Source organism: Crocodylus porosus, unplaced genomic scaffold, assembly GCF_001723895.1.
Source record: "Crocodylus porosus isolate Cpor-Errol unplaced genomic scaffold, CroPor_comp1, whole genome shotgun sequence".
Lineage (NCBI taxonomy): Eukaryota > Metazoa > Chordata > Crocodylia > Crocodylidae > Crocodylus > Crocodylus porosus.
In genome coordinates, this window is record NW_017728886.1 from 35,511,154 (window position 1) to 35,538,748 (window position 27,595).

At 44.1% G+C, this 27,595-nt stretch overlaps 1 protein-coding gene across 1 annotated transcript in view; it reads right to left on the reverse strand.

Moving 5' to 3' along the window:
* The window catches only part of SLC39A12 (solute carrier family 39 member 12), a 48,690-nt gene extending 32,399 nt beyond the window's left edge, over positions 1-16,291 (reverse strand). Inside the window, exons 1-4 of the mRNA XM_019550553.1 lie at positions 15,960-16,291; positions 12,441-12,722; positions 9,588-9,795; positions 7,485-7,687 (exon numbers count right to left, since the gene is read on the reverse strand). Coding sequence (XP_019406098.1) covers positions 7,485-7,687; positions 9,588-9,795; positions 12,441-12,722; positions 15,960-16,217 — 951 coding nt within the window. The 5' untranslated portion in view covers positions 16,218-16,291. The remainder of the gene's footprint in view (positions 1-7,484; positions 7,688-9,587; positions 9,796-12,440; positions 12,723-15,959) is intronic.
* Positions 16,292-27,595: the final 11,304 nt, after the last annotated feature.

Sequence of the window (27,595 nt, forward strand, 5' to 3'; positions counted from 1 at the left end):
GTAGGGATTGAATGTTGTTTGGCCAGACGGTTTAGCTTTTTATGTTATAGCCCAGGGGCTTTGTGTTTTTGTGTTCGCTGTTTTGACCAGAAGACTGGGTGAGGCTATTAGGGGTTGGAGGAGGCCTCATAGGGACTCCATGGTAGCATGGGGACCCTGGCACCAGGGAGGGTGCGGCATTTTGGGGTGCACTGACCCCAGCCCCAGAGAGAGAGGGCCGTGAGGATTGAGAAGCCCCAGAGCAAGGGGGGCAGTGAGAAGCCCCAGAGAGAGGGCCACAAGAAGCAAGAAGCCCCAGAGCGAGGGGACAATGAGCAGCCCCAGGGAAGTCGAGGAGAGGGCCAAGGCACAGCTGGGCCCAGGTGAAAACCATATCAGTACCATCTGTGAGGCTTGGGCTGCAGTGTATGGGAGGAAAAGGAGCTGCAGATAGTGCCCCCTGGCACGGGGGCATATAAAGTGGGCAGCCTCCCACTAATTACATCAATTACTTAATCAATTAAGATCAAGACGTGACAGGTGAGTAAGCTGGTGGTTGGCCCACAACAGGAGGGTGGAGTCACCAATAGAAGGGTTCCGGTAGCGATACTCCTGTTACAATGGTGCATTGGCAAGGAAAGCTTTATATGACAGCATGCATCATAAGACACTAGTTTGCCCATATAAAGAAGAGAGCCCTTGGATCCATGTAGAGAAAGGAACAAGAACAGATGCTAATCCCTGGCCTGGAGTCAGGGGAACAAGCTTTGGATCAGCTACATTGAACAGTGCAAGGCCTACTGGACCAAGCCGTAAGGCAACAGATCCCGTTAGCCTCCGTGATCAAAAACATCCAACCCCGGCCAACAATGCAGGTAGGATTGTGCAGCTATGGAGCCTGAGTCGACCCCGAGGTGGGAGATTAGCCACCCGCACTGTTAGCAGAAGTAACAATAGAGGGGAAAAGAGTAGTAGCTGCACTGGACTTGGGCTGACAGTCGGCAGACAGTGGTGTGGGGCGACGTGCTACCGACAAGGGAGAGGGAAATAGTAGATCATGCGAGGGTGCAGTGTTGGTGCGGGGATGCCCTCATTTTCGATAGGGTGAGGGTCACTCTGGAAGTAGGCGACAAGACCCACCAGATGCTAGTGGGGGTCGCAGAACATTTACCCTACCCAGTAGTACTGGGCTGTGACTGGTCCGAGTTGCTAAAGGAGATAGTTGGCGTGAGGGGCGAGGAGACTGCGGAGGGTTTCATGGGTGAAATCGAGCAGTCTCCCCCTGAAGAGGAAGCTGAACAAAGGGTGGACGTCACCCATTTATGGGAAGATGAGCATTTTCAGCTGGAGCAGAGTCAGGAGACGGACTTCTGGTGGGCACTGCAGGAACACCTCATGTGAAGAAATGATGAGGTATTGAGACCGGAACTGATGAGGAGAACCCTGAGGTTCAAGTTACGAAATGGCCTCTTATACCAGATTGAGCAAAGGAAACCAGAAGGAGGGAGGTCGCTCAGCTATTGGTCCCTCAGTGGTATCGACGGGCCTTATTGAAGGTGGCTCATGAGCTCCCCATGGGCAGGCATCTGGGCCAGGACAAAACAGAAGCATGCATTCGGGCAAGGTTTTATTGGCCAGGACGGATGCGGGAAGCTGCAAGATATTGCGCTTCATGTCCCGTCTGCCAAAAAGTAAACCCAAAGCCACCCCCAAAGGCTCCTTTAATTCTGATGCCTCTGGTTAAGGTTCCCTTTGAGAGGGTAGCGGTGGACATCATGGGGCCACTTCTCCGGAGTAGCACTGGGAACCAGTATATATTAGTTCTGTTAGATTATGCAACTAGGTACCCGGAAGTGGTACCAATGTAGACAGTGTCCGTGCCAAAGGTGGCGAACGAACTGTTGAACATATTCTCCCGAGTAGGACTCCATAAGGAACTACTGACTGATCAAGGGACAAACTTTACATCACGTGTGTTCAAAGGAGTAAGTAAAGTTTTGGGGATCAAACATCTGAAGACAACCGTATGTCATCCCCAAATGCACGGGTTCGTGGAACGCTTCAATCAGATGTTGAAGCAGAAGCTCAAAAAGTTCATGGCGGAGAGCTTGCAGAATTGGAACAACACAATACCACTTTTGTTGTTTGCAGTAAGGGAGGCACCCCAGACCTCGACTGGGTTTTCACCTTTTGAGTTATTGTACAGCCAGCAACTAAGGGGGATCCTGGACCTAATTAAGGAGAGTTGGGAGGAACAGCAGAATGGAGACCAGAACATCATCCAATACGTGATCCAACTGCGGGAATGCCTTGAAGCGGCCCAGAACATGGTGGTGGAAAATCTCAGAGAGGCCCAGCAATGACAAGCGAGGCATTACAATCAAGGCACCAGGGAAAGGAGATTTGACGTGTGGGACTGCATGTTGGTTCTACTGCCAGATAGTGAGAGCAATCTACTTGCCCGGTGGCAGGGACCCTATGAAGTCGTACGCCAAGTGGGGCCCATGGACTACGAGGTGTAAATAAATAAATAAGAAGAAAAAGAAACAAGTATACCATATCAATATGTTGAAGTGGTGGGAAGACTGGGATTGTATGTATTTAGCCCCTCATCCCGAGGAGTTGGAACTGGGACCTACGTTAATGGAGGGAAGTGGGCCGGGGGACGTAGAACTGGCCCTGCGACTGTTGGAAGAACAGAGAAGGCAGGCTGCCGAGTTAGGCAAGGAGTATGAAGATGTATTCCAGGGAAACCCTGGGGAAGCCCGGGGTGTGGTACACTGGATAAAAACTCCTCCGGGCCAGGTAATACACACGAATTGGAGATGGATTCCCCAGTGACTCCAAGACCCGATAAGTGCGGAGATTACAATGATGCTAGAGAATGGTATTATTCGTGAATCTCACAGCGACTGGTGGAGCCCCATCATGGTGGTACCTAAGCCTGATGGGGAAAATCTGCCTCTGTATCAATTACTGGAAGGTGAATGCAGTGGCTAAGTTTGACGACTATCTGATGCTCCGAGTGGATAAACTGGTGGAGAGCATCAGGCAAGCTCACTACATTTCCATGTTAAACCTGACCAAAGGTTACTGGAAGGTCCCAGTGACCCCTGAAGATCAGGAAAAGAAAGCATTTACCACCCCGTGGGGTCTCTTTCAATTTTGGCGAATGCTGTTCGGGTTGCATGGAGCTGCGTCCACGTTCCAGCAGTTAATGGACAGAGTCTTGGCTCCCCACAGGGGTTACGTCGCAGCGTACATTGATAACATTGTCATATACACTGAGGGCTGGGCTGAACACCTCACTGCACTGAGAGCAGTACTACGAGATTTAAGAAGGGCCAGACTGACAGCCAACCCAAAGAAATGTACAGTAGGGAAAAAAGAAACGCAATACCTGGGGTTCCTAGTAGGAAGCAGGAAAGTGAGACCTTTGTTGAGTAAAGTGGAGGCATTGTGGAGATATCAAGCACCCCATACTAAAAAGCAAGTGAGGGCTTTCCTGGGGCTGGCCGGTTATTATAGAAAGTTTATACCTCGCTTCACAGATGTAGTGGTACTGTTGATGGACATGATAAAAGCAGGGGCTCCAACCAAAGTGGACGCTGGAGGCAGAAAAGGCATTCCGAGTGGTGAAGGATGTGCTGTGCTTACAACCACTCTTGTATACTCTGGATTTCAATAAACCTTTCCTGGTGCAGACCGATGCATCAGAGGTGGCTATCAGAGTCGTGTTGGTACAGAAAGAAGGAGAAGAAGAACACCCTATAGTCTACATAAGTAGGAAATTACACTCACTGGAACAGAGTTACGCCACAATGGAGAAGGAGCGTCTGGCAATTAAGTGGGCTATTGAGACACTACGATATTATTTGTTAGGGTGCTAGTTCACCTTGATCACCGACCATGTGCCCCTGCGCTGGCTGCAGAGCATGAAGATGGATAACACAAGGCTGATGAAGTGGGCCCTTTGTCTGCAGCCATATTGTTTTGAGGTAAAGCATCGCCATGGAACCCAAAATGTAAATGCTGATTTCTTCTCAAGACAATATGAGGAAGAAGTGGGGCCAGGAAGAACAGGGGGATGCCAGATAAGGGACAAAAATTGAGAGGGGAGAGGGAAGCGGACTCCCAACAACTGCAGTGATGCACCTGCCGCTTCCTTGAGGGGTACGCCATGCCCAGAATCACCCACCTGAACATTTAAAATGTAGAAAGAAACCAGGCCCAAGCAGCACCCTACAAAGGCTGGCTAGTGTAGGGGGACTACCAGTGGCGGGTAACTCCCAACAAATCCCACACGGTGCGCCTTGGGTAAAAGGCAAGTAGGAGGCACCTGAAAACCTCCGCCTCCTGTACCTGAATTGCCAGGTGCCCGGGAAAGGGCTGAGAGGAGAGTCCCAGATGGATGGAGCACCTGGGTGAGAATGAAGACTCGGCTCGGTGAGTCTGGAGTTAAAGGGGGGGAAGCGTGTCACAGAGCACTCAGGTGCCCTAATCCTGAGCAGAAACAGCTTGGGAGAGACCCCTAGTGGCAAGAAGGGGGAGGCTCAGCTGCCAGTTACCAGGGCAGCCAGAGTCACAGGTCCTGGTTGCTAGGACAACCGCTGGGGAGCCAGCTGACAGGAAGGGGCAGGGCCTGGCCCTTCTTAAGCCCCAGGCGTGAGGCCAGGAGGGCAGTTCCCCTCTGGCAGCCAAGGGAGGAGGAGCTTTGCCAGTGCAGACAGAGGGGAGAAGCCCAAATGCATAAGCATCCCCTGATTGCTGCTATGGGTTGGAGTATTTCCTGGTAGGGATTGAATGTTGTTTGGCCAGACGGTTTAGCTTTTTATGTTATAGCCCAGGGGCTTTGTGTTTTTGTGTTCGCTGTTTTGACCAGAAGACCGGGTGAGGCTATTAGGGGTTGGAGGAGGCCTCATAGGGACTCCATGGTAGCATGGGGACCCTGGCGCCAGGGAGGGCATGGCATTTTGGGGTGCACTTAACACAGCCCCAGAGAGGGCTGCGAGGATTGCGAAGCCCCAGAGTAAAGGGGGGCAGTGAGAGTCCCCAGAGAGAGGGCTGCGAGAAGCCCCAGAGCGAGGGGGAAGTGAGAAGCCCCAGAGCAAGTGGCCGATGAGCAGCCCCAGGGAAGTCAAGGAGAGAGCCAAGGCACAGCTGTGCCCAAGTTGAAACCACGTCAGTACCATCTGCGAGGCTTGGGCTGCGGTGTAGAGGAGGAAAGAAGCCGCAGGTAGCGCCCCTTGGCACCGGGGCGCATAAAGTGGGCAACCTCCCACTAATTACATCATTTACTTAATCAATTAAGATCAAGGCATGGCACGCGAGGAAGCAGGCGGTTGGCCCACAACAGGAGGGTGGAGTCACCAATAGAAGGGCACCGGTAGCGATACTCCAGTCACAGCCTCCAACCTGCACTTATGCTATTTTGGGGCCATACTTGCTTGAAACATTTGCTTGGCAAGACCTTCTTCTTAAGTCAACAGAAATAGAAATGATTATGAAGTTGGGATATGAATTCAAAATGCAATAGTTTACCCAAGTCAGTTTATCACAACAGCATTCATCTCAGCAGTTGTCTCAATTGTACACTGAAAGAAAGTCAAAGAACATCTCTTATCCCACACACAAGAGTAAAAACACTGATTTTGAATCAACCTAATGTAAAAAAAAAGCCTACTTTATTAGAAGTGTCCCAGCTGTTTGTCCTCAGTCTAAATGAGAACGGTCAGCTGCCAGCTTAGTCACTTTCATCAACAACATCTTTTTATTTTTTCATTGTATGGGAAAAAGATGTATGTAACTGACTTAAGCTTAAAAAGCACCCACATCAGTCTTTGTGTCAGATCCTATTTCAACTGTAAGGCACCTAACTGTGATGCTATTCCATGTCAAGTCTCTGTAAAATCATTAACATGCCTACTTTTGTTACATGCCATCATCTAGGTTTCAACTCTTTAAAACTTATACTAAGCAGGGGGCCTGAGCAGGGTGGGATATAATGATATGTAAATACTGGATGCCCAGAACTGGATGTGGTCCAGAGTGTTTTGACTTTCTCAGAGGGCATACAAGGCAAGGGCTTTACCTCCCCTGCTTACAGTTTTCTATACATTTTATAGGGAGCTTTTGGCCTCCATGGAGTTCATATGAAACCTTTTAAAAGCACATATCTGTCACCATATGGCTAGGGACAGAAGTTACACATAAACCATTTTAAGTGATCAGAAACTGGGTTAAACCTGTAACAGAACAGAAGTTCAGTGCACATAAACCAGTTTCAAAATGGCTGAAACTGGTTTAAGATAAACCTGGTTGAATGTAGTATCAGACTTAACTGATCTGGGTGAAACTGGTTTATGAAACTTCTGCCCCAGACCCCTTCCTGGTTCATGTTAAATCACAGTCCCTAAGTATCCCAGGATGCTTTCCAGCCCTGGGCTGTTCTGTGCTGTCGGCTCCAGCAGAGAAGGGTTAGGGTTGTGGGGGAGGCAAGGACTGCCCCTACCCCCAGGAAAACCCCAGCTAGGGTCTAGGGCCAGGGAGCAGGGTTAAACTTCCCTTCCCCCGAGTACAGAGCTTCCTTGCCTTGCTAAAAACATACTGCTGGCTGTGACTATGGACTACAAATCAAAGAGGTACCTGGAAGCAGGAAGAGGAAGTGATGAGCAACCCTGCAGAGTCCTGCTGTTGTGATTCTGGACTGCCAATCCCAGAGACCTCGGGGGTAACAGGAAGAGGAAGTGAACACATAGCCTATGCTGGCTATATGTCAAAGAGCTATGCTCTAGAGCCCCCTGACCTATGGCCTGAGCCACTGCAGATATGTGGTTTCATTTCCTGAATCAAAAGCGAATACCTGTCCGTTTGTTTCTCAGTTTAATCTCTGCATTTTAGAGTAACCTGCACAGACTGAATCCATTCAGCCTTGGGCTCTTTGACTGTCTGTAATTAGCCTATAAGTTTCCATTAAATATTCCTTTCTTTACATATGTATTTTCTCCCTGGGTCTGAATAGCCCTTGGGGCTCCCTCAACCCTTAGAGATTCCTGATGGCCTAAATGAGACCCAACAGGCCTTGGAACAGAAGGAAGAATAATTCTAAGGCAACCTTATACAGACCTAAAGTATGACTGAAATCCTTTGTTATGAACCAATACTTGATCCCATCTCACAACAATCTATGTGCCAGCCCAGTTTAGTGCATTATATACAAGTGCCACTGGCCAAAGGACAGGGTCAAGTTCCACAGACAATACTACTTAAGCAAATGCATAGTTTAAAAGTCCATGTGTGTATAGTTGTTTCTACTGACACATGCCATTGTCTTAACTTTGCCTATTTTTAACACACATATATGGGGGCTGTGCATGTGTGAAATTAATACATTTCATTTGCTGAAGTTATTTCTTCTTTGTGCTATCTTTTTTTCAATTTAACTTACACTTTTACAATTTACTAACTACACCAAGTGACAATGACAAAAGTAAAAATGAATTAACCTGATCCCAGTCAGCATTATTTTCATTATCTTCATAATAAGCAGTCATAAATTCTCCATTCTTATGCTCTGATGTAAAAGGAATATTTATGTTGCCAGTATCTCGGGTTGTCATACTATGTTGCCTTCTTCTGTGACTATGGATTTGTCCATTTGTATTGCAGGTTCCTCCAGACCTCAGCTTGCTTAGGAGTTTGTCTACTTCTAGGAATTTATTAGAAAATATGATGTCACTTTTTTATAAATACAAAAGAAATATTTCATGGTATCACTTGTTACCAACTTAAAATGTAATACAGTACACTAATTTAACTAATAACCAATATTTCCTCTAGTAAATTTGGAGATAAAAGACTAGATAAAAGATAAAAGTTGGACAGCTTGGCAGTCTAAAGTCATCCATAAACTGGCAGATGTTTTTTCACACTGCAACATTAACATGTTTTCCTCTTGAACATCTCCAAGAAAGAAGGCAACTCATCCTTTATGTCATGCAATCCTCTGTTGTAATTATTTATTTGAACTGGTTGCAAATTATTTAGCGGTGAAGGACCCTGGGCTTGCATGGAATAATTTGCAGAGTAAGGGCCAAAACGATTTTTGTGAACTAGAGACTTGTCCATTAAGCTAATGGCAATGAATTGGTGGCAATTTGTTTCAAAGGGCTGTAACTGTAGTCAGCTTTAATTTTTTTTCCAATGTTTGCAATTGCAATTTTAATGCATTTAAAATGACAGATGACTATAATAATCAATATAGGCTTAAAACATATAAACACTGTAAAAATTGTTTAGAATATCCTCTGGATTCTAGGAGTGGCATCCAGTGACCACAATGGGAATCTTGCTTTGGACTTCAGGGGAACCTAGTTTTGTATGTAATCACATACAGCACAGCTGCACCATGACTGGCTGTATCCACTGCTGTGTTATGAGTGCTACGTTCACAATTTTTAAGAGGAAGTTGTTTATTAAATACCCAGGTTTAATTGAAGTAATGTTGTCTTGGAATTAGAAAGTGGGACTGGGAGTTGAGAGACTTCAGTTCCTCTGTACTTCAACTTATTTGCTCTGCAATCATAATTATCAGCTTGCCCCTCTGACTCAATATAATGTAACGGGACCTACAATATTTTCTTTTCTCAGTAGTGCATCATGCAGACTAATTAGTATTTTGAGTTTCTCATAAAGTGCTATCATTAGCCAATGAACCACAAGAAAAAAAAACATCTGCCTTAACTTTAGCTCTTACTGGTATTAGGCATCTAAATTGGCTTAATTTTCCAAGTGCTGAGCCTCCAGTATCTCTTACTGAAATTAATGAGAGCTGTTGGTGTTCAACACTTAGAAAATTAGGTCCCTTGTTTAGATTCCTTATTCCTTGGTCCATTTTAAAAATTCTAGGGTGTACATATTCATAATTAAATTTAGCTGCATCCAGAAAAATAGCTGACAAAACTGTAGCATTTCAAATGGACTTTATGGCCATGTTTACATGGTATACTAACTGCTCCCAAGAGCAGTGTCCTCAAGCTCATGCATTGCTCTGGGAGAGCTGCTTTCTAAACTTGAAGCATGGTAGCTGTGCCTCACATACACTGCTCTGGAGCACAGTAATTTACCATGTAGAAATGGCCTATATGGTCTAAACTCCCTGGATGTGAGTAATGTTAGAAAGTGGGTAGGGGGAAAAGTGCAAACTTTTGGAACGGGTAGAGATGATAACGTATCCAGTCAAGACAAGATGGCTAATGCCTATGGTACCTTCTCTCAGAAGCTTCCCTTACCTCACTCTACAGCTGTGTCTAACACACTCTCCAAGACAGGCTACTTTGGGCAGTCACCAGATCTAGTAACTAATATCACTTTTTAATTAATAGTGGAAATACAGAGATATGTTTCATGCAACTGAAAAGGGTTTTCAAACTAAAAGTGAACTTGCCTCCTAGCATTCTTCTTGCACTTAGAAGAAATCTACCTAATAAATCTAAGATGAAGAGGAAGTTCAAATTCTCTTTAGCAAAATGCATAAAATGTTTTTGCCATTTCCGGTAAGTACTACATACAAACTGACACAGAAGGCAACTTGAAATACGCAGCCTTACCTGCTACTTGAAGTTCATTAGTGCTGTTTAGAGAACTGAAAATATATTTTATAAAGAACTCTGGGGCAGGTAAATTTGATTTCCCCATGCAGACTCCTTGGAGAGCCAAAGTAATGACTGTAGCAGCCAGGCGAGGAAGCGTATTTTCATCAGCACCTTCACTGTCCAATATATCAGCTTTTTTCTCCAGAACACTTACATCAATGCACTGAAACCAGGAAATAATTGGATTAAGACATTCTTGGTCACATTAGTTAACATAATCAGGAGGAAGGAGAAGAAGCTGGAGAGGACAGAAGCCTGATGTTTAGGCAGAAGCCCAACATTGATGTTATGATGCAGGGCATAACTGACAGCGCTGAAAGGAACAGAGGGCTCAAGGATGGGGACAGCCTACAGGACCCAAGATTGATTTCTAAAAAGGAAGGTTATGTGAGATTCCTTTCAGTCACATAAGGGGAAGGACCTAGGCCTGGGAAGAAGGAAAGGAACTTGAGGCAACAGTTAAAAGTGTTATGGTCAATTAGTTACTTTTCAAGTTATTTTTCATATCATTTCATGTCTTTTAAGAATTTTGCTTCCAGCAGCACAACTAGTAAAACCCCTAAAATGGGCAGAAGAGCAAAGAGAGGAAGGGATGTTTTGACTAAGGGGAGTGAGACTCAGAAGATCTAGATGAAGTTTCTACCTCTGCCACAGACTTCAGATTCAGTCTTGGGTGACAGCTTTAATTACTTGTATTGCTCATCTATAAAATGGGTGTGAAAAATGCTCACTTTCTCCTTACCCTTTGTCTCTTTTGTCTATATTGCAAGCACTCTGGGGCTGTGTTTTTCACAGTACATGTTTTATAGTGCCATGTTTGTAGTGCCTAGTACAATGAAGCCCTGATCACAGCTGAAGTCTCTAGGAGAGCCAAGGAGAGAGGAGGAACTGTATGAGATAAATGTAAAGAAAAGGATATTTTGCGAATGAATGCCTACATGCATTTAGTACAACTACATATAGCGTTATCATAACAATAGGAGTGGAAGTACTCTGAGCATGAAATTATAGTTACCAAACCTCATTACAGTACGTATAATACACAAACATACTTTTACAAAGGGTTTGAACTTTTGGTCTGAAACTTGAATCTCTTTGATCAACTCTCATGAGAAACATTTAGAATCATATTTTCATTTTGTCCCTAAGGTGGTGTAGCCACCTAATTATACTATTCCAGCTTGCTTGTCTGTTTTCTGGAAACAAAAGATTCAGATACGTAGTCATAGTGACCTTGCCTTGGCTAATGGCATACTGCTAATTGTTTTTGCAAACAGCAATAAGGACAAAATTATACAGATTAATAGGGTCTTCTTATTCAAGTTAACTGGACTGAGTTTAAAAAGCCATATGTGCAGTAAATATCTATTAAGCCCACACACATCTCATACTGTACACATCATAAAAAGTCTGATCTACAGTCAGTATCTCACCATACAACCTGAAGATCTTTCTCTTCTCTTCCCCTAACCCTGGGTTCTATGATTAAAGACATTAGATGCGCTGCAGAGTTCTTCAGCATCTTAGATAAAGTTCCTGTCTGTCCTCATCTTAGTACATGATTAAGTCACAGTTACTAAACAGGCTTTCTGATTGCACTGCCACTGTAAATAAACAGACCACACAGTAAAGCACTAGATAGACTGTTACTCAATCCTGACATGCCAAATAGTCACCAATGCCTCTTTGTAATTGCTCAGATACTGCTCAAGTTCCTGGAAATCAGCACTTTCACTGTGACTTAGAACCAAACATCCTAGTCAATGAATAATTTATGATGGGAAACGACTACACAAAGGACACTAATGGAAAAAGGAATTGCAGGCCCTCTGCTCAGCCTGCCTAGTCAAGGGCATCTAACCTGTTCGCTCTCACTACTGCTACTAGAGTACAGTCTAAATTAAAAAGCAGGGAGATGGGGGAAAAAAGTTAAATTTTAGCTTTATTATAAAACCAAGGTTGTGTGACATGAAAGGATCTGATAAACTTTTCACACAGGTCAATGGATCTCTTACATGAATTGTTCTCAGAATTTCTCAGTCCATGGGCAACAATAAAGAACAAGTGACATGCTGAGGAAAACCTCTTATCTTTTTCTCCCTGCAAACCTGAAATCTTGTATCTTCTGACCATGAGTAATGTTGGAGAGCCTCTGCCCCCAGGTCACAGGCTGGGGACCAAGTGTCATAATATCTGGCTACTTTGAAGATCTAGTAAATATGTTTCATTACTTTAAATTGTGAGACTAGGTTACTTAGATTGTAAATTACTTGGGCTGGACTATTTATTATTCTTTGTTTGTACGATTCCAACCACTACAGGACCCTATTCCTATTTAGTCCACAGGCTCTAACATAAACAAACAACAAAAAATAACAAGTAAGCAACACCTTTTTCATTATTTTAAAAGGATGTTTAGTTAAATAAATGAATGTATTATTTGCCTTTCCAAATGTGAATTTAGTCTTTTTTGCATAACTCCTTCCACCAGGAGGCACTTACCATGTTAGGTAAAATTAGTTTCAACTATAGCTGTCAGTGGCAGGAAACAGCCACATCTTTGGGTGATTTCCCTGCTACATCCAGCTGGGGGGAGAAGGGGGAACAGAGAGGGACTAGCAGGGAACTGGATACAGTGACCAGATTCTGATTTGGGTTTGACTGACTTGGGAGTTGCCTTAATTGTGCCAATTGGGTGTAATCTTCTAGAGAACACTAGTTAAGTGCATCCTTATGGCAGATCTAGCGCACAGCCATTTTATCTTTGTCAAGTATTTTGTTGTTTATAACTATTGGATATTTTGTTACCTGGCTTTCAGAAGTTTTAAAATGTTGCCTTATTGCAACCAAAATATCTTCAGTTTCATTCCGTGAAAAATAATAGCAGTCTTCATCATGCCTTAAACTGAGCAAGCTGTGCAGGTAAAATTTATAATCTTTGTTACTCAGACTGATCTTGGAAGAACAGATATCTCTTTGATGAATAATATAGTAGAGAAGAATGAGACAAATTCTCTGGAACACTTCTTCACTGAGATGGTCCTCTAAATCTCCTCCAGCTATTAATAACAAAGTATCTGGTTCAAGGCACTGTGAATTATTAAAAGAGATGGAAATTAGGTTTAAATATCATTATTAATTTCCTATACCTAGGATTAGAGAAGAGGGGAGCTCAGATTTATGATTAAAGATCTAGTCTTTAGCCTGGACCAATGCAGAACTGTGTGGTAAAATGATGATCAGTAGGCAAAAAAGTAAAATTGTGCAATATTAGAAGCAGCTACCCACCTGCCATATTCTATTCTATAACCCTCCCTGCCTGGGAGTAACGGGACCAGTGCCTAAAGCCTTATCCCCATTTAAGGCTGATCCAATAGCCACTGGAGCCAGCTGAAGGATCCCCATGGACTTAAACGAGCTTTCTGGCCCACACTGCAGACAACTGTCACTAGCAGCAAACAGTTCTTTAATTTCTGCACAACCTCTGCTTATACACTTATTAAGCTTTTAGAATTAAGTCTACAAAGAGCCAAACTTATCTCTCAGTTACATCAGAATAACAGTGAAAGGAACCAGGATTACTCTGTTTTTGTAACACTGTAAGACAGCAGAATTAGGCCTGTATTTTAATGGATTTTTATAAATATATATGAATTGTTCCGATTAGAACATTTGGTAGTTATGTAATATTCACCCCTGTGCAGTGAACCAGGAAAAGGCCTACAGACTGATTAAGTCCTCAAAACAGGTTTTGAGAAACAGTGAAATAGTGCATATGCCTTATACAGGTTCTCTGCATGGCATGGCTTACACTTTCAGGGAAGGCAGAATATGTTAAAACAGCAATATTACCAAATACCTCTGTAAGACTCCATTTATTCCCATAGTTATGCCCCTTTCACTGTCACCTTAGGCAAAGTTCATTGTAAACTGAAAGGCTTGGAAGACCAAGAAACTCTGGCAGACTGAAGAACTATGGATAAGAGAATTCCAGAAAAGAAATTCCATTTCTGAAAATTATTAACAGCCCTGTTTAGCCCAATGCTTGCTAATTAGGGCACTTCATTAAGAAGATGAAAATGTGCTGGATAAAAAGTGGCACTTGCTCCCCATTTTCTTTCAACCCTGTCTTATTAGTTAGACATCTAGTTTAGGTTCAGGTAGATTCCTCCTCTATCAGTGAGCTGGATCCCAACAGGATATCTCCCTTTTGAAAGGCAGAATAGCATGTAGAGCTTCTTGTTAACCCAACCCATCCTTTCAAATATACCCAATGTGAAATATAGGCAGAGGCAAACATAAGCCATAGTTACACACTGAACTGGTAGCAGCATCCTCCAGAATGCTGTGCTGTTTGGGGCTGCTTAACCCGGGAGAAGCATAGCTGCTTCTGTACTGCTATATGGGCAGGTGTGATGGGCCTGAGGTTGCAAGAGTAGCCATGATGCTCCCAGAGCTAGGGACAGACATTCAAAAAGCCCAAGCTTAAATTGATTCAATCTTTGCAGGTTAGTCTAACATGGCTAGGCTGAACTAGTTTGTAACTGCACAGACAGCCCAGATATGTAGGGACAGGTTTACAGTGGATAAGGCTAGAAGCTGGGGGGTGCTAAAGCAGCCCTCCCTTCCCTTCTGCGGAGCATGGCCAGACCTCAGCAGGATGCTCTAATTAGTCTAGCAGGGAACTGATAACAGTGTTTATCACTCCTAACTCTGTGTTTATTACCCCATTAAGAAAACAACAGAGGGATGTTACCGGTTATCTTTGATTCTGCCTGTTGATTCTACCTGATGATTCAGCAGGGACTGTAGCCAGCATGGGGTGTGCTAGCTAAAACACAGGCACTTCTCTGCAAGGCAGAGGAGAGCGGGGAATTCCTGCTTAGCTGCGAGTGGTGAGGGGAATGGGGAGAGTAGGTCACAGCCTGTGTCAGAGCTGCAGCCAGGGAGCAGGGAGAGGGGCCAGCCCTGCTGTGGGAACACCCAGCCCAGAGAGCATGTCCAGATGCTGGGGGAGTCTGGTTTGTCTTAAACCAGCAAGGGGTATGGGACAGACATGGCATAAACCGGTTTGAGCCAAATCAGTTAAATCTGATACTTACTACATTCAACCAGGTTTATCTCAAACCGGTTTCAGCCATTTTCAAACTGGTTTATGTGCACTGAACATCTGTTCTGTTACAGGTTTAAACTAGGTTCTGATCACTTAAACCAGTTTATATGTAATGTCTGTCCCTAGCTCAAGTGGCCATACAGCTCCTGCCCACTCAGACTTCCTGGGTACCCTCCCTCTTTTCCTATCTGTCACACCTTCATTGGAAAAATCAGATTACAAAAAGGGAGGCTGCCTCAGGGTCCCAAAGTAAGCCCTCTTTGCTTCTGTGCCCAGTGGGTCAGTCTTTTGTAGCCCTTTTGCTCAGTAGCTCTTCCCCTTTCTACCTGCAAGTCCAGACTGACTGACTGGCCTCAGGCACTGGATTTATGTGCCTTCCATGCCCTGCCACTTCCTGTCAGGTAATTCTACAGCCAGACACAGGATTTCCCATTTTGGCCCTGATGAACAACTTGCTTTCTCCTGTTGCAGCTTAGCTCATCTGTTTGCAGTTCTTTGTTTCTGGGCTGCCTGTCTGTCTGCCCTAGCACAGCTTGCTGCAGTGCCTTCATTCCCTAATTAGCATGTGTCAGAGCAGACATTCAACATATGTATAGGTGCCCCCAGTCCTTAGTTGCCTGGTAAACTGAGACTAAGTTCTCTCTAAAGCTGCAGTTCTAAAATGTTGATACTCATTTTTTTTCCAATTCCAGAGCCTGGAAAGCTTTGTAGTTTCATTGCTCTTGGTCTCCATTGCCTTGTCAGTTTTATCAAGACCTCACTCAATCCTTAGAGGCATGGAGGAAATGCCTTATGGATATGAACTAGCCTTGCATTGGGCCAAGTGAAAACAATAATGATAAAACTTTACAAAGCCATTCCCATTATGTTCATTTATCTCTGCCTACCATGGACAGCCTTTGATGTTGCAAATTCAACCTAGTGCTTTCACTGTAGACTGAAGAGTTTTAAAAATATCTGAAAATTATATGGCAAAAATTATTATCGATATATGAGAAGTAAATGACACTAAGTCTTTAAGTATGCTTGATATTTGGAGTTTCTTTTTACAAGACTAGATCAGTCATATAAATAATTTGCAATTAAAGCATTTCAGAAGTTCATTTCTGTTTAAGATTGAACTTCTTACAGAGCCAAGATTCAAGGTGGCTTCATCCTAATATAATGATTTTAGAACTCATTTAAATGTTTCCTTCATTAACTGAGGCACTAACCAGATTACAGTCCTCCTGTATCCCATTAGTCTGCTGTGGACATTCAATTCTCTCCAGCAATATTTTGATCAGTTCCCGTGAATGGTTCTTGTGGAACTCAGTGCTGTTGTCAGCTGAAAGAACATGTAAAACTTCCATCAGAGCAGAGCTGCCATCCTGCTCATGCTCTTTCCCAGGCTGTGCTTCTGCAGTAATTGTGCTGAATATGAAAACTGAATACACCACCCAAAAATTTGGATGCTTGGTCAGAAAGCACATTTTCTCTTCTTTCTGTAGCGCAAGTCTGTGCTGAGTTCTGAAATGTGGTATGCACTTCACAAGTTAGACTTGGAACTGGAGGAATTTCTATGGCAAAGGAAAAAAAACCCCTTTAATTAGAGTGACTGCAATATGTTTGAAAGGATTTATTAATTGGTTGGCTAAGCTGATTTGCAGTGACAAGCTGTTTCTGAACAACAGGGGGTCTGTAGAAACTTTACAGCCTGAAATAACAGGAAACTAAGATAAGTGTGGCCTTAAAAATTCTGTAGAATTATGGATAAGAAGGTGAATCAGACTACCCTTCCCCCATCACAAAACTTCTAAATGGTCATTTTTCATTTCAGTGTTTTTCAGTTCAATGCTACTGTATTTGACAATAATCTTCCTTAGTAAGTATAAGAAAATACCATTACTTTTACTCCATTACAAAGATTCCCAAGGACTGACAACATTCATGTACACTAAGTACAAATAAAGCTTGATGAAATAACTCTGATAAGAATGTACAGTAACAATGATATTTAGTAATCATATACAGTGGTCTGCATCTTCAAAACACATTACAAGCATTAACAAACATGAGCTGTAAACAAAAAGAAAAAATCACATGTTAACCAGAATTTATAGTGCTTTATAGTTAGAGGAAAGTTACAAGTTGGACATCATAATGTTCAAACAGCTTGCAAAAAATTAAACTACACAAAAGGCAACTAATTCTCACTTTAAAAATCCCAGCTGCAAAGAGAGCATTCCAAATAGCCAAAGTGACTACTATCCTGCCCATATGCTACCTCACTGTCAGATTTCTTTTAACTCTAATTCATCCTGCGAGAGAAGCATAGCAGTGGTGAAAGAGTTTTTTAACTTATGTTTTCCAGCTATAAATTTTCCCTTTGCTGGTGAGCAGTTCTTGGGTACTATACATGTATTTGTTAACAATAAACTACATAGGTTAAATAGCCATACACAATATCATCCTCTCTTAACTGTAAAATAATACAGGTCTGATTACTTTTAGAAATAATAAGGTTATTCTAACAGAATGTTAAGTAGATTGCACTAACAATTTTGCTGAATTACAAACTGGCATTCAATCAGAGAGTAGTTGGCTGTGGAGTAGATGTAAAGAAAGGCTTTGATGTTTAAAAAACAATTTTGGTTTCAACTAAGCAGTTAGAAAGAGGTTAGAAAGCATTACAATTTATAGGGGCACAACCATTTTTAACATTATTTTCTTACCTTCCGGAGAAAAAAAAAAGAATGACTGAATATCTCTAGCTTTGTGGCCTTTTGAATCCCCAAAAGTATTTAGCTGCTGGAACGCCCAATGTTTTTAAAATTCCTTGATGGTGCTCTGGAAGCTGAAGAGGATTAGTTTATTGCAGCCTTGAAAAGTTTTCAGTTGCTATGGAGAGCACCACTCTTAAGGTAACAATGGAGGTGGATAGGAATTAGTACATGTTCTTTTTGGCAGGTTTTAGGCATCACATTATTAAATGAATTAGCTAATTATTTTAGTAGTTATCATTTTATGTAAACATTCCCTAAATAACATCAGCAGATGGCAGGATGCATAATTTCTACTGAACAATATATCCCCCTGTGGTGAATAATTCACATAAGCACTCTACAGTAGTTTCACAAGCTTATTGCAAGCTGTGCATAATTCTATATCTCATGAAAACATGTCTTTCTATTTTCAATGAAATGTTTGTTCTGGTTGCATATATGAAATCAAATCAGAAATATTATCTTGCACATCTGTAGAGAACTCTCACTTTTAAAGGGACTTTGCTCATGTAGAACAGACCATGAATGCACTTAAAAAAAAACAGAACAAGAGTTTCAACCCTCTCCCCACTCCAATGTCATGCCTGAACCAAATTTGAACAAATGTGATTGCTACAGAAAATGGAGAGCAGGAGGGAAAAAGCATTCTTCCTACCCACTCACACTGCTCTACAGATGCTACTGCACCACTGATACTTAAGTCTCACTCTTATCTTCGTCTTTGCTCTGTCCCGAAGCTGAGTGACTGCACTTCTTAAGTAGACTCAATGCCTTGAGTCTCCTCTTTTGCCCACCTCTTTTCTACCTTAGAGAACTCAACTACAGTACGGTCTCCCTTATTTACCTTTGGCACTATTTCCCCCTTGTTTCACCCCTCCTTTCCCTTCTTTAACCTCTATTTCCACCTATTTACATGCTGTACAAATTTACACTCTGCATCCTGCTACCACTGCCCCAGGAATGGCATAATGCCACATACCTGGGAGCAATAAACTCCAGCATGAACTGCACCAGAGTTTATTGCATCAAATTAATTTCACATGCATACATACCCACTTACATGTAGCATAAACTATGTATGATATTAATCCAAAGCCAAAAAGCTTATGATTTACCACAGCTCTTTGGGCTGGGCCCTGCCAGAGTCAACAACATTTCAAGCTCTGGTGACTCCATAACTGAGTACTGCTTAGTATGTTTGTATACTCCAGATACCTACCTCTAGCAGCTTCATGGAGGATGGGGCCATGCTAAACACAGGCTGAGAAAGGGGGTGACAGAAGGATTCTGTGCGAATTGTTTGGACCCAGTTTGGTGATGTTTGCCAAAGATTTAAGGATGGTAAAGAAGAAGGAATCACTGGAAATGGAAAAAAGGAATAGCTCAGCTATGGGAGCAAATAGGAAGTAGTTTGTTTTGGTTTGTATTCTTTTGAGTTGCTCTTGTTTTCGCCTTTCTCTGAAGCAGCAAAATATTAGCTCCAGCTAAGGCTGGGGAGTTTTGACCAAAGTATGCTGGTGTTTTGGCCAGACTTAGAAAACTCTGAGGGTCCTTAGAAGAGGGTCTTGTGATTCCAGTTAGAGTGGTACTGAACACTTCGGGAAATTTTCTCCTAGATCATATTGGCTTTTTCTTAGGGTCCTCTGAGCACATACTAAACCATTACCTTTCTGTCATTGCAGTAGATAATGTTGGAGGATATTCTTAGGGCTTCTGTTTTGTGATTAATAGTTGTGAGCAAGGTTTCATGTACTGGTTTTGGGGAATCATTACCTTTGCTAAATATTTGCATGCAGATTCAGAGGACTAGACTCAATGTCCCAGAAGGCCCACTTCAGTCCTATGTTTCTAACTGGAGTTTCCTGAAATTCATATCCAATTTCATCAGTAGAGAGTTAAAAATGATTCTTAGGCCAATCTATTTTGGCTTCAGAAAATAAGTTCAGAACTTCAATTTTTAATGAATGTTAGAGACAGCAGTTATATAAAATGTCACTATAAGGAATATGGCAAATTCATGCAGCTACCTTCTTCTATTTAAGGATTGGGCATGGTTTTGGTTGGGGGAGAGGAGAATGCTCATTTTTCTTAAGTGAGCTCATAAGAATTTACTGCAACTTATCTCACTGTTTCTTCCACCTACACAGCTGCTGGGAGAACAAAAGCAGGTCAACCATTCACAAATGCCATGAATAGTGGCACTCTATAATTTGCTGTTTTTCAAAATATCAATGATTAAGTGATGTGAGAATAGTAAAACTCTTTATGGAACTGTGCTCTTTGATAACAAAAACATTGCTGTGAACCCCACCACCTTGGCAAACAGCTTCGTTTTATTTGTAAGGCAAAGTGGGAGACAACAGATGCATCAGCTTAGCAACAGCCCCTTGGTAGTTTGTAGCTTGCTGAGGAACATCGCTAGTGATACTGAACTCTCGTTCCTTAAATACTAAGTTATTTTGATGAACTAAGCCAATGAGTTATGAGCCCTCAGATTAATCATAGCAATTACAGCAGATAAAGAAAAAAAACGTGTGGTACTGCAAATTTCTTACATGTTATCAGTGTGATGTGTGCAGGTCTGATGTAATTAGATCCAAAGGGAGTGTATTGTAATATGAAAAGATTTCATTCCCTACACAATTCAAGTAATATATAACATTACTGCCAATAAATTAATTGCCATACATAATTTCAGCACTTTAAGAACTCCACAAGATGCTTAGCTGCATTGGCCTGTCTTGTCAGTCTTACCAATATGTTATATTTTTAGAATTATAAATGGGGTTTATACATGTACTCTGTGAGTGGGGGGAGAGGCACTTTAATTAGAGCGGCTCCGAGAGCTGCTCTAATTAAAGCACCAAGACCATTGCATGTATCAGCATCCCTGTGCTGAAAAATGGGGAATGAACTTTAGTTAAAGCACCCCTGCTGCCATTTTTCAGCATGGGGGCACTGATACAGGTGATGCTGGAGTCTGCTAGAGGACAGTAATTACCATGCTCCAGTAGACTCAATTGCATCTGCTCCAATACACTGTAATTACAGCATGTCAGAGCAGCTTTGCTGTATGTGCATGGGTGCCTAATGAGTTAAAATGAATTAATAATTTTGGGGGCTCTGGCATGCCAACTGGAGAAGCTCCAGGCCACAGTCCAGAGACTGCGTGCCATCAGGGACTATAAGCAGGAGATTGTCTCCTACTGCCAGGCCCTTCTGCCCCGGGAGATGGAGGGTAGACCACAGTCTCTGTCCAGGACAAGGGAGGACTTGGGGACCTCCCATTCTTGTCCAGCCAAGGGCTTGGACCAAGGTGGTCAAGGGCCCCAAGGCCCACTGCACCAAGGTCCCTGCCCCACTGGAGTTTTGCAACAGGTACGAGCCTCTTGCAGCCCCAGCAGAGCCTGCTAAGTTCCCAGCTCCCACAGGCAACACAGGCTCTTGCTCCTGCTCTCCCCAAGACAAAATGCAAAGTATTTGTCATGGGAGACTCCATCCTGTGGGGGACTGAGGGGACAATCTGCCGCCCTGACCCCTTAGCCCGGAAAGTTTGCTGCTTCGTGGAAGCCCATATTTGAGATATTATGGCGAAGATCCTTAAGCTTCTCTAGCCCACTGACCACTACCCTATGCTCCTTTTTCATGTGGGCACCAATGACATGGCTCAGAGTGCGCCCAGCTGGGTCATGAAGCACTACAGGGATTTGGGAGCAGGTCTAAAAGGTCTGGGGGTGCAGGCGGTGTATTCTTCAATCCTCCCAGTCACAGGCTATGGGCTGAGGAGGGAGAGGAGGATCTCAGTCCAAAGACTGAGGTGCTGGTTTCATCGGGAAGGCTTTGGCTTCCATGACCACAGTCCACTCTTTGGTGAGAGAGGCAGCGAGCTGCTGGGAAGAGACGGCCTCCACCTCTCTCTGCTAGGCAGGAGGCTCTTCTCAGCTAGACTGGCTGACCTGCTCCATTGGGCTTTAAACTAAGTCCACCGGGGGATGGGAGGACTACCACCACTGCTGACCCACTAAGCAACCCTTGCAAAGCCAGCAGACCAAGGCACTTAAGGGAGCCCACCCCTGCCCCAGCCCTGGAACTATCTGTAGGCAAGGCAAGGGCCCCCAAGGGGACACTTGCCTGCCTGTACACAAATGCCAGGAGCTTGAGGAATAAACAGGAGGAACTTGTCCTCCTACTTAACACAAATAATTAGGATGTCATAGGGATAATGGAAACCTGGTAGGACTCCACCCATGACTGGACCATGGGTACAGATACCTATACCCTGTACAGGAGAATTTGAGTGGTGGACAAAAGGGGCAGGGGTGTAGCTCTCTATGTCAAGGAGAGCTATGTGTCCCTGCAAGCCAATATTGGTGACTAGGGTAGATGACTGGAGACCCTCTGGGTTAAAATCCATGGGGAACATGGCACAGGGGGCACAATGGTGGGAATCTACTACAGACCTCTTACCCAAATTCAAGAGCTTGACCAGGAGTTCACCAGGTAACTGGCAGAGGCCACATGCTCCCAGTCCATGGTTGTGATGGGAGACTTCAACTACCCAGACATCTTGTGGGAAGAGCGCTTGGCCAAATCCAAGCAATCGCAAAGCTTCCTCTCGTGCATGGATGACCTCTATCTGACACAAGAAGTCTACGGGCCAATGAGAGGTAAAGCGCTGCTTGACCTGGTACTGCCAACCAGGGACAACCTAACCGGTGACCTAATGATCGAAGGGAAGCTGGGTGACAGCGACCATGAGCTGATCACCTTCACCATCCACTGTAAAGCTGGCAAATCAAACAGCAATACAGAAATCCTAGACTTCAGGAAAGCTGACTTTGACAAGCTCAGAAGGCTTGTTGGTGAGGCCCTAAGGGACCACGGCCCCAAAGGGAGGGGAGTTCAGGAAGAGCAGTTGCTCCTCAAGGGAGCGATCCTCAATCCCCAAGCTAATTCGATTCCATCTCAGAGGAAAGGCAGGCACCAAGAGGGCACAGCAGCCTCCTTGGCTCTCCAGAGAACTAGCGGACCTCCTGCACCTAAAAAGAAAGACCTACAAAGGATGGAGGATGGGAGCCACCTCCAAGGAGAAGTATTCTGCGCTGGTCCAGACCTGCAGGGAGTGAACTAGGAAAGCCAAGGCTATGACGGGACTCCAATTGGCTACAAGTATCAAGGATAATAAAAAGTCCTTTTTTAGATATGTGGGGAGCCAGAGGAAAAGCAAGGACAACACTGGACCCCTGCTAAACCAGATGGGGCAACTGATGACCGATGCCCAGGAAAAAGCCAACCTACTAAATGGGTACTTTGCGTCAGTGTTTCACCAGTCCCATGGAATACCTCTGCCCATCACAAGACAGGGAGGCCCGAGTGAGGGAGATTCCTTGCCCTCCATCAGTGCTGACCTCATAAAGGAACACCTTGAGAGACTGGACACTTTCAAGTAAGCTGGCCCTGACAATCTACACTCCAGAGTACTCAAGGAGCTGGTGAGCCCCTGGCATGGATCTTTGAGAATTCCTGGTGCTTTGATGAAGTGCCTGAAGATTGGAAGAAGGCCAATGTGGTGCCTATCTTCAAGAAAGTGAGGAAAGTGGCTCTGGCAAACTACAGGCCCATAAGCCTGACCTCTATCCTGGGGAAGGTCTTAGAAAAGATTATGAAAGAGACCATCCTATACAGGCTAGCTGACAGCAATATCCTGAGGAATACCCAGCATGGGTTTTTTGTGGGTAGGTCTTGCTTGACCAATCTAATTTCCTTTTATGACCAGGTGACCTATCACCTGGACAGGGGGAAGAGATTGACATCATATATCTTAATTTTAAGAAAGCCTTTGATCTGGTATCCCATGATCACCTCTTGGCAAAACTGGCCAACTGTGGCCTTGGGTCCACCATGATCCACTGGCTTGGGAATTGGCTCAGTGGTCAGACCCAGAGGGTGGTGGTTGATGGAAGTCAATTGTCATGGTTCCCTGTGACCAGTGGGGTCCCTCAAGGCTCTGTCCTAGGGCCTATGTTGTTCAACATCTTCATTAATGATGTGGACATTGGAGTCAGAAGTGGACTGACCAAGTTCACCGATGATACCAAACTTTGGGGTAAAGCATTCACACCTGAGGAGGAAGATCCAGGAGTACCTTGACAGGCTCAGGAAATAGGCGGATGAGAACCTGATGTTGTTTAACACTGAAAAATGCAAGGGTCTCCACCTTGGGAAGAAAAACCTGCAGCATCCGTTTAGGCTCAACAGTGCTACACTGGCTAGCACTATGGATAAAAGGGACACGGGGATCATGATTGACCACAAGATGAACATGAGCCTTCAGTGTGATGCTGTGGCTAGTAAAGCTAGCAAAATGCTGGCTTGCATCCATAGATGCTTCTCAAGCAAATCCCAGGATGTGACTCTCCCGTTTTACTCAGCCTTGGTGAGGCTGCAGCTAGAGTATTGCATCCAGTTTTGGCTCCCACAATTTCAAAAAGGATGTGGAGAAGCTCTTTGCTATGAGAGTTGCCAACTTGTTGAGGAGGGCTTTAAACTAGGCATGTCTGGGGGCTGGGGAAAGGGTTTTACTGTTGTGCACGAATCCTCTAGTCACAATGATACTTGGGAGGGTGTTCAAGCAATGAAGGTCCAGGTAAGTACTAACATCTTGAGACACAGGCAGCTTGACAGAAAACCTGAGGCAACTAGGGGCAAACTCGGGTGTCTTTATGGGAATGCCAAAAGCATGGGAAATAGAGAGATAAAGAGGGGGAACTGGCACTCCTTCTGGATGATGGAGAATTCCATCTGATTGGGTTGACAGAGACCTGGTGGGATGACACACACAATTGGGCAGTGAATATTGAGGGCTATAGGCTTTACAGGAAGGATTGAGTCAGGAAGAAGGGAGGAGGTGTGGCCCTTTATGTGAAAGAGAGGTACCCCTCCCTGCAGGTCACATTTGATAGCAGGGAAAGGTCCCTTGAGATCCTCTGGTTCAGGATACAAGGGGAATCAGGAGAAGGAGACCTGATGGTAGGAATCTACTACAGGCCTCCCTCCCAATATGAGGAGTATGAGCAGGCATTCTTCAGAGACCTGATTGAGGAATCTACCACTAGACACATGATTGTCATGGTTGACTTCAAATACCCTGACATCTGTTGGGAGGACCACTTGGCCACCTCTAGCAGGTCAGCCAACATCTTGGCAACAATAGATGATCTGTTTCTGATACAGGTTGTGGAAGGGCCTACTAGGGGTAAGGCCACACTGGATTTAGTGCAGACCAAGGATGAGAACATCATAGGTGACCTGAGGATTGGTGGTACTCTGGGCAACAGTGATTATGATCTGATAAGGTTCACCATCCACTGTAAGACTGGGAAATCAGTCAGCAGAATGGAAACCCTCAATTTCAGGAAGGCAGATTTTGGCAAACTCAAGAGGCTAGTTGGAGAGACCTTTTGTGACCAGCAACTGGAAGATTTGGGAGTCCAGAAATGGTGGTGCTTCATTAAGGAGGCAATTCTCACAGCTTAAAAACAGGCAATCCCCATGTGGACAAAACCAGAAAAGGAACCAAGAGATCCACTTCGCTTAACAGGGATATTAGGGAGCTACTGAAAAGAAAAAAGAACCATATAAGCAATGGAAGAATAGATCAGCAACCAGAGAGGAATACACCTGTATCACCAGGACCTGTAGATACAGGACACAGAAAGCTAAGGCACGCATGGAGACCAAGCTGGCAACCAGCATAAAAGACAACGAAAAATCCTTCTATAGATACATAGAGAGCAAGAAAAAAAAATTGGGATCTACTGTGGGACCCTTACTGAATGCTCAGGGGCAGCCCATACTCTTTAGTATATTTATTACTGACCTGGACTAGGGGGTGGAAAGCTCAATGATTACATTCACAGATGATACTAAGCGTGGGGAAATGCGGGCACCACAGAGGATAGGGTAAAGATCAAGGACGACTTTGGCAGACAGGATTCACAGACAGAACAGAATTAGATGAGGTTTAACAGAGAGAAGTGCAAAGTCCTTTATCTGGAAAGGCAGAACCATCATAATAACTACACAGTGGGTGGTGGTCTGCTGGCTGGCACAGCATCTGAACAAGACCTGGGGGTCATGATTGACTGGGAGATGAACATGAGCCAACCATGCGATGAGGTTGCCAGAAAGGCAAATAGAATTCTGGTGTGCATCAGCCAATGCATGGCCAATAGATCCAGGGAGGTGTTCCTCCCTCTATTTGGTGTTGGTGAGGCCTCAGCTAGAGTACTGTGTTCTAGGCACTGCACTTCAAGAAGGATATGGATAAGCTCAGGGGTGTACAAAGAAGGGCCACCCATATGGTAAAGAGCATGGAAGGTAGGAACTGGGCCACCAGTGTTGACTATAGCACAGGAATCACTTCCCTTGATTTACAAATAACACTTTTGCTAATATAACCCAGTGTACAATTGGCTTTTTTTGCAACAAGAGCACAGAGTTGGATTTTATTCATTTTATGGTCTACTATAACCCCCCATGTCCATCTCTGCAGTATTGCAACCTAGCCACTCATTTCCCAGTCTGTATTTGTATGTGTAGTTATTTTGTCCCAAGTGCAGGACTTTGCACTTGTCCTTGTTGAATCTCATCTGATTGATTATGGACCATTTCTCCAGTCTATCCAGGTTAGCTGTACCTTTTGGAACATCTGCAACTTCACTCAATTTGGAGTCATCCACAAATCTCTAAGTGTGCACTCAATCCCATCTTCCAAATGATTAATGAAAATACATCTACCTAACTAGAGACTGAGACATTGATGACTTATTTGAGCAAGATTATCCAACCAATTATGTATCCATGTCACTATTTTTGCCTGGTCTGTACTTCCTTATCTTGTTAATGAGAATGTCACGAGATACTTTGTCAAAAGTCTGGCTCAACTCAAGGTATACCACATTCCCTATTCTCCCCATATCCACACAGCCTGCCACCTCATCATAAAAGGAACTTAGGTTGGTCAGGCATGAATTTCTCTTGGTGAATCCATGCTGGCTGTTCCTGATCACTTTATTCTCTTCTAGGTCTGCATATATATTTCCCTTTTCAGTTATTTAGGACTTCACCCAGCCTCCACAAGTTCTCAAAGAGGATAGCTAATGGCTCTGAAATTACCTCAGCCAATTCCTTCAGTACCCTATGATGCATCCTATCTGGCCCTGTCAGTTTGAAAGCATCTAGGTTCTGTATGCTGTTTAACTGCTCTACCACTCTAGGTTGTTTATCTCCATTGCTGCCTTTGCTACCAACTACAATCACCATCTAGTAGCTGGTCTTATTTGAGAAGACTGGAATAAAAAAAATAATTAAATCCTTCAGCCTTTTCTGTATCATTTGAAGCACCAGCCCCCCCGCACTGCAGCCCAGGGACTGCTCTGCCCACCACCCAACGGGGAAGCTCACCCTCCCCTCCCTGCCATGGGAGAGGCAGGTAAGTTGGGTGTGTGCATGACACAAGGGTTTAATCAGCCCTAAATTGAAGCAGTGATTTTAAAAAACCACCACTTCAATTTAGGGCCCCCGTTTTGTCTACACACACCCTTCCACCTGAAAGCTTGCACATAAATTCTCACAGGTTATGGGCAGGCAAGGTTCTTTGAGTAGATGTATATGTGTTTTATTAGCCCAACTGAGTAGTTGGAAAAAAGTTTGTAGCAAGCTTTTGGGTGCAGTCAGTGAACAGCACAGACTCCCACTTTTTTCCAATTACTCAGTTGGTCTAATAAAGACTATCACATCTACTCAAAGAACCTTGCCTGCCTATGTTCTTAGACCAACACAGCTACAAGCAAAAACCTTCTCACAGGTTAAACATTTATATGAATACACTAAAGGCTACTTTTCCAGGGGTCTAAAAAAAAAGGAAACTAAAAAAAGTGGAGCAGGGCATGATCCTGGATCATGATGAGGCAACTGGAGGCTGGGTCCTCCAAGGAGATGCTCTGGCTACCAGAGCATCTCCCTGGCTGGCCCCTCACCCTGGTGCTGAAATGCGTGGGGGGGGGGCTGGGTAGGGCAGCCAT